This window comes from Amblyraja radiata, chromosome 9 (genome assembly GCF_010909765.2).
Source record: "Amblyraja radiata isolate CabotCenter1 chromosome 9, sAmbRad1.1.pri, whole genome shotgun sequence".
Taxonomy (NCBI): Eukaryota; Metazoa; Chordata; class Chondrichthyes; order Rajiformes; family Rajidae; genus Amblyraja; species Amblyraja radiata.
Window position 1 is genome coordinate 55995797 of NC_045964.1, and position 8197 is coordinate 56003993.

General features: G+C 48.6%; 1 protein-coding gene across 1 annotated transcript in view; it reads left to right on the top strand.

The window, feature by feature from the left end:
- The window catches only part of nudt14 (nudix hydrolase 14), a 33261-nt gene extending 30399 nt beyond the window's left edge, over positions 1-2862 (top strand). Inside the window, exon 4 of the mRNA XM_033026457.1 lies at positions 2480-2862. Within this exon, the coding sequence (XP_032882348.1) occupies positions 2480-2741 (262 nt within the window). The 3' untranslated portion in view covers positions 2742-2862. The remainder of the gene's footprint in view (positions 1-2479) is intronic.
- The last annotated feature ends 5335 nt before the right edge of the window (positions 2863-8197 follow it).

The following is an 8197-nucleotide window of genomic DNA, read 5'->3' on the forward strand; positions in this document are numbered from 1 at the left end:
AAAAGTTACCCCTCAGATTCCTATTAAATCTTTTCCACTTCACCTTGAACCTATGTCCTCTGGTCCTCGATTCCCCTACTATGGGCAAGAGACTGTGCACCTACCTGATCTATTCCTCTCAAGATTTTATACACCTCTATAAGATCACCCCTCATCCTCCTGCACTCCATGGAATAGAGACCCAGCCTACTCAACCTCTCCCTATAGCTCACACCCTCTAGTTCTGGCAACATCCTCGTAAATCCTTTCTGAACCCTTTTAAGTTTGACAATATCTTCCCTATAACATGCTGCCCAGAACTGAACACAATATTCTAAATGCGGCCTCACTGACGTTTTATGCAACTGCAACATGACCTCCCAACTTCTATACTCAATACTCTGACTGATCAAGGCCAAAGTGCCTAAAGCCTTTTTGACCACCTCATCCATCTGCGACTCGACCTTCAAGGAACCATGCACCTGTTCTCCTAGATCCCCCTGCTCTACAACACTACCCCGAGGCCTACCATTTACTGTGTAGGTCCTGCCCTTGTTCGACGTCCCAAAATCCAACACCTCACCCTCTCTGTATTAAATTCCATAAACCAGTCCTCAGCCCACCTGGCCAATCGATCCAGAGCTTGTACTTCTCCTTTCACAATGAGCAGGTAGTCGCTGCCTCACAGTGACCCAGCTTCCATCGTGATGTTGGGTGCTGACCTGTGTGTGTGGATGCATTACCACCCCTTGCACTACTACCCCCTGCACTACCACCCCTTGCACTACCATCCCTTGCACCACTACCCTTGCACTACCACCCCTTGTACTACCACATCTTGCACCATCACCCCTTGCACTACTACCCCCTGCACTATTACCCCTTGCACTACTACCCCTTGCACTGCCACCCCTTGCACTACCATCCCTTGCACCACTACCCTTGCACTACTGTCTGTTACACCACCCCATGCACTACCACCGCTTGCACCACCACCCCGTGCACTACAAAAAAAATGGCTGTTGTTGGTGGTGGTAACTGCTATGAAAGACTGCACGGCAAAAAAAAAATGGCTGTTATTGATGGAAACTTGACAACTTCCTGTTTGCACTGAATCTTGATTTTAGATAAAACGCTACCACTTACGGCTGTGATTTTTGGCCATCCTACTCAGTTCCTCGCCACTCATCAGGTGCAGAGGATTCTTCCCATCAATTAAAAATAAAAGTGTTTAAAATAATGTTGAGAATCTCTCTCCTGTCAATCACGCCATGAAGGCCACGCCCCTTCCAGTTGGAGGGGGAGGGATTATAAAACCCGTAAGTGTGGGTGTGGCTCAGTCTCTGCAAGATGGGGGAGAGAGAGGTCACGACTGTTTGAGCTGTGAATCAACTGAACACACTGAATGTCTACTGAACTGTGAGTGTGGTGTTTATGTGGTGTTTTGTGTGGTTTTATGGTGGTTTCACCCTGCTAGAAATGGTATGAATGCATTTGAATGTGGTGGCCTTGCACCCTGCTTCAAATGGTATGAAACTGCACTTGAATTTGGTGGCCTTGCACCCTGCTTGAATTGGCATGAAAGTGCACTTGAATTCGGTGGCCTTGCACCCTGCTTGAATTGGCATGAAAGTGCACTTGAATTCGGTGGCCTTGCACCCTGCTTGAATTGGCATGAAAGTGCACTTGAATTCGGTGGCCTTGCACCCTGCTTGAAGTGGTAGGAAATTGCATTTGAATTTGATTGTCTTGCACCCTGCTTGAAATGAAATTTCAAGGAATAGCCATGAGTCAACTGCTAGCCCACCTGCCGTTAGTGAGCTGCCAGCACATCAGGCTTGAGTGACTGAGCTGCCATCCCAATAATCCATTTGGCCCACAATGTCCGTACTAGCCCTCTATGGAAACCAGTCCCTTTGGCCCACAACACCCATACTAGCGCTCCAGAAAGCTCCCCCCCCCCTCCCCACTGGCCACCAATATTGGAATTGGTGGAGAGGTGGAATATTGCGTCGGGGGACCAGCCCTCTCGTGTGAACATGGGGCCCAACGTATATACAGGTATTAGGTATATATATCAGGTGTATGCTTCTATCAGGTGTTTGCTTCTCTCAGGTAGTTTAGAGATACAGCGTGGAAACAGGCATTAGGCGCACCGACCAGCGATCCTCGCACACTAACACTATCCTACACCCACTGGGGACAATTTTTACATTTACCAAGCCAATTAACACACAAACCTGTACGTCTTTGGAGGGTGGGAGGAAACCGGAGATCTCGGAGAAAACCCACGCAGTCACGGGGAGAACTTGCAAACTCCTTACAGACAGTACCCATAGTCGGGATGGAACCCGGGTCTCTGGCGCTGCATTCGTTGTAAGGCAGCAACTCTACCGCCGCGCCACCGTGACCGCCCTAACGTATGATGATAACCTTGGCCTCGCCCATGCTGACGTGCTCTCTCTCTCTCTCTCTCTCTCTCTGTCTGTCTGTCTGTCAGGTCGGGTGTGGGACTGACGGGGTCCAAGCACACAATGTTTTACACGGAGGTGACCGACGCCATGCATGTGGGTGCGGATGGCGGCAAGGCGGAGGAGGGGGAGCTGATCGAGGTGGTCCACGTGCCCGTGAGAGACTGGCAGACCTTTGTGTTGGACGAGCGTTTCCCCAAGGCAGTGGGTGTCCACTTGGCCTTCATGTGGTTCCAGTCCAGCATCGCACCCCGGCTTCACGCTGCCCAGTGCCTCTCTCCCGCCTCCTGATGCAGGTCTCCCGGCATCGCCCATCAAGTACACAAAACCCGCATCCGTCTGGAACCAGCGGCTGCCAGCACGACCGCCCATCACCTGGGAACCTTGTAAAAATTAAACACAGTCCACTGTACACACTCTTAAAGCTATTCCTCTCTGATTTTAAACTGTAAGTATTAAAAGTATTGAAGAAACATTTAGGCAGGTACATGGATTTGGGGGGATATGGGCCAAACGCAGGCAGGTGGGACTAGTGTAGATGGGGGCATGATGGTTGGTGTGGGCATGTTGGGCCGAAGAGCCTGTTTCCGCGCTGTATCACTCTATGACTAAATCATGAGGTCTTCACTGGGTCAAGCAATAGACAATAGGTGCAGGAGTAGGCCATTCGGCCCATTCGAGCCAGCACCGCCATTCAATGTGATCACGGCTGATCATCCCCAATCAGTACCCTGTCCTGCCTTCTCCCCATATCCCCTGACTCCGCTATCTTTAAGAGCCCTATCTAACTCTTTCTTGAAAGTATCCAGAGAACCGGCCCCCACCGCCCTCTGAGGCAGAGAATTCCACAGACTCACAACTCTCTGTGAGAAAAAGTGTTTCCTCATCACCGTTCTAAATGGCTTACCCCTTATTCTTAAACAGTAGCCCCTGGTTCTGGACTCCCCCAACATCGGGAACATGTTTCCTGCCTCTACCATGTCCAAACCCTTAATAATCTTACATGTTTCAATAAGATCCCCTCTCATTCTTCTAAACTCCAGAGTGTACAAGCACAGCCGCTCCATTCTCTCAGCATATGACATGGAGTATTGTGTGGTCTCACTAGGGCCCTGTATAACTGCAGAAGGACTTCTTTGCTCCTATACTTAACTCCTCTTGTTAGGAAGGCCAACATGCCATTCGCTTTCTTCACTGCCTGCTGTACCTGCATGCTTACTTTCATAGACTGATGTACAAGGACCCCCAGATCCTGTTGTACTTCCCCCTTTTCCCAACGACGCCATTTAGATAGTAATCCGCCTTCCTGTTTTTGCTACCAAAGTGGATAACCTCACATTTATCCACATTAAACTTCATCTGCCATGCATCTGCCCACTCCCCCAACCTGTCCAAGTCACCCTGCATTCTCATAGCATCCTCCTCACAGTTCACACTGCCACCCAGCTTTGTGTCATCTGCAAATTTGCTAATGTTACTTTGAATCCTTTCATCTAAATCAATGATGTATATTGTAAATAGCTACGGTCCCAGCACCGGGCCTTGCGGCACCCCACTAGTCACTGTCTGCCATTCTGAAAGGGACCCGTTAATCCCTACTCTTTGTTTCCTGTCTGCCAACCACTTCTCTATCCATGTCAGCACTCTACCCCCAATACCATGTGCCCTAAATTTGCCCACTAATCTCCTATGTGGGACCTTATCAAATGCTTTCTGAAAGTCCAGGTACACTACATCCACTGGCTCTCCCTTGTCCATTTTCCTAGTTACATCTTCAAAAAATTCCAGAAGATTAGTCAAGCATGATTTCCCCATCGTAAATCCATGCTGACTTGGACCGATCCTGTTACTGCTATCCAAATGTGCGGCTATCTCATCTTTTATAATTGACTCCAGCATCTTCCCTACCACCGATGTCAGGCTAACTGGTTTATAATTCCCCGTTTTCTCTCTCCCGCCTTTCTTAAAAAGTGGGATAACATTAGCTACCCTCCAATCCACAGGAACTGATCCTGAGTCTATAGAACATTGGAAAATTATCACCAATGCATCCACAATTTCTAGAGCCACTTCCTTAAGTACCCTGGGATGCTGACCATCAAACCCTGGGGATTTATCAGCCTTCAGTCCCATCAGTCTATCCAACCCCATTTCCTGCCTAATGTGGATTTCCTTCAGTTCCTCTGCCACCCCTGATCCTCTGGCCACGACTATATCAGGAGCACAAAACAAAAGCTATTTACTGTACCTCTGTACATGGGACAACAAACTAAACTGAACTGGGGGGGGGGGAGAAGAGAGCTGAAGAGGTTCGTAGGTTAGTTACCTAAGGTTGGAGAATTCAACATTTATGATGTTAGATTGTAAGCTAACCAAGTGGATCTGCTTGACTGTCATATGGTGATAGTATGGAGCGGCTGGGCTTGTAAATTCTGGAATTTAGAAGGATGAAAGGGCATCATATTGAAACATGTAAGATTATTAAGGGTTTGGACACGCTAGAAGCAGGAAACATGTTCCCGATGTTGGGGGAGTCCAGAGTTGTGAGTCTGTGGAATTCTCTGCCTCAGAGGGCGGTGGAGGCCGGTTCTCTGGATACTTTCAAGAGAGAGCTAGATAGGGCTCTTAAAGATAGCGGAGTCAGTGGATATGGGGAGAAGGCAGGAACGGGGTACTGATTGGGGATGATCAGCCATGATCACATTGAATGGCGGTGTTGGCTTGAAGGGCCGAATGGCCTACTCCTGCACCTATTGTTGATTGTCTATTGTCAAACACTCACCAAAACACTGCCCCGTTAATGCTGTAGACCCGGCACACGGTCTGAGAGGCTGATGCAAGAAGGGAGAGGCCCCGTTCAGATTCCCCCCTCATCCTGTGCATCGAGTAAACGCCCCGCACTGAACAATACAGTTACCTGGAGACAGGGAGAAATACGGAAAAAATATCGGTGATTACTGCAGGAACATCCCCAGTCAATTGCTTCCTGCTCCCAAAGGCACCTTGGCAAGGCCTCTGTGGACCACAGCGTGTCGAATTAAGTCTGGAGCAACTTGCTCCATTTTATTTTCCTGCCATCCTTGTCATGATCCTTCCTAAAGGGCAGGCAGACCGTTCATCACTTGCTGTGCTCCACAGCTGGAGGCCCTACAGCAGCCTGGGGCTTTATTAAATCGAGGGCCACTGGAGGCCCTACAGCAGCCTGGGGCTCCATTAGGCAGAGGGCCACTGGAGGCCCTACAGCAGCCTGGGCCTCCATTAGACAGAGGGCCGCAGTAGAACCTGCAGCAGCTTGGGGCTTTATTAGACCAGGGGCCGCTGGAGGCCCTGTACAGCCTGGGGCTCCATTTGACTGAGGGGCCGCTCCAAGAGGCCGAGCTCGCGGATCAGATGCGACCTGCAGCAGCACGGATGGTGGAGGACTTTGACAACATCACCTGGCCAGGCTGTCCCCTGCAACTTTGGCCCAGTGCCGTCGCCAGGACAACCGGTCTTTAAGACCAAGTTAAAACTCTATATTTTTAATAACTTTGAACTTAAAGGGTACTAGTGGTGCGGAAACAAGGCAACTCCTGTGTACTGCCTCAGTATAATCTATTCTTCCTACACTTGTGTATTTGGTGCCTATGGTTGGTTAGGTTTAGTTTAGAGACTGCATGGAAAGGGGCCCTTCAGCCCATCAAGTCCATGCCAACCAATGATCATTGGTTGGCATGGACTTGATGGGCTGAAGGGCCCCTTTCGTTCTATGTTATTGAGGCGTGGTCCTTCTGTAAACCACTATCAATCTCATCTATGTACCTGTCCCAATGATGAACCAAGGAATGCTGGAATCTTGAGGAAAACACAAAGTGCTGGAAGAACTCAGCGAGCCATAAGGAATAGGAGTAGAATTAGGCCATTCGGCCCATCAAGTGTACTCTGCCATTCAATCATGGCTGATCTATCTCTCCGTCCTAACCCCATTCTCCTGCCTTCTCCCCATAACCCCTGACACCCGTACTAATCAAGAAAGAAGGACATTGTCAAGGACAGGCAATGAAGGGTTTGCCACCCCACCCCCTGAGACAATTCCTGTGCCCTCCCTTCACAGATGCTGCCTGTCCCACTGTGTATTGCTCTGTTAAAAGTTGTTATTGTACCAGCCTCAACTACTTCCTCTGGCAACTCGATCCGTATGCCCACCACATTATTGAGGTGTACAAGACCACAAGGGTCACGGATAAAGTGAACGCTCACAGTTTTACTCACGTGTGGAGGATTCTAAAACTAGAGGGCACAGGCATAAGGTGAGGTGGGAGAGATTTAAGAGGAACCTCAGGGTCAACTCTTGTGCGTGTCTGGAACGAGCTGCCAGTGGAAGCTGCAGATCTGGATACAATTACGGTATTTGGACAGATTATATGGATAGGAAACGGCTAGAGAGATATAGGCCAAATGCAGCAAATGGGACTAGATCAGCATGATAACTTGGTCAGCATGCTCAGAATGGGCCGAAGGGCCTGATTCATGTTCATAAGTCATAGGAGCAAAATTGGGCCATTCGGCCCATCGAGGCTACTCAGCCATTCAATTATGGTTGATCTATCTTTCCCTCTGAACCACAAGCTTCTGCCTTCTACTAATCAAGAAACTATCTATCACTGCCTTAAATATATCCTCCACAGCCTTCTGTGGCAAAGAATTCCACAGATTCACCACCCTCTGACTAAAGAAATTCCTCCTCATCTTCCTAAAGGATCGTCCTTTAATTCTGAGTATGCCCTCTGGTCCTGGACTCTCCCAGTAATGGAAACATCCTCTCCACATCCACTCTATCTAGGCCTTTCACTATTCTGTACATTTCAATGAGGTACCCCCTCATCCTTCTAAATGTGGATGTGAGGAGAGGATATCTTCTCCATGCAGAGCGGTCCAATCAGCTGGAGGGAGGTGAGGGGAGGGGAGGTGACAGCCTACGCGTGTGCCCTGTCTGTCTGCTACTGCCCCATGGCTCCCGTCCCGTCACGCCACATGCACCCAGCTCTGGTGTTTATCATAAATCAACGGCAATAACTTGTTCCAACAGAGCTGAAATTAAATAGGTTTGTAAAGAAATGATCCTGGCGGAATACTTGAAGATTAAAATCATTAAGGCAATATTTTTTTAAACTGCTCAAAATTGCTAAGGGGCGGATTGGTGTCTATTTTATGGGGAACGAGGGCGGGATGGAGTGAAGGAGGGAAGGAGTGAGGGAAGGAAGGAGGGAGGGAAGGAAGGAGCAGGGGGAAAATGCTGAGATGACGGACTTTTTACTCATCTATATTACTAAAAGTCTGTTCTTGACCACTTCCTGTTATTCTGTATATTGATTTTAGAAGAAACGCTGCCACTTACGGCTGTGATTTTTGGCCATCTTACGCAGAGTCAGGACAAGAGTATTTTTCCCATCGATGAAAAATAAAATAGTTATTAGCGTTTAAAAAATGTGGAGATTCTCTCACCTGAAGTCCACACCCCTTCCGGAGGGACTATAAAACCCGGAAGTATTGAGTGCCTCAGTCAGTCTCTGCAAGATGGGGGAGTGAGAGGGTCATGTCTCTCAGTCTGAGCTGTGAATAACACTGAACACATGTCTACTAAACTGTGAGTGGTTTTACTGACCTGTCAGTGCCCTTAATGTGGTTTGAAAATATAGTTTGGAAATGCTAAAGCTGTGTTGCCTTTGGTTTGGAAATGCTAAAGCTGTGTTGCCTTTGGTTTGGAA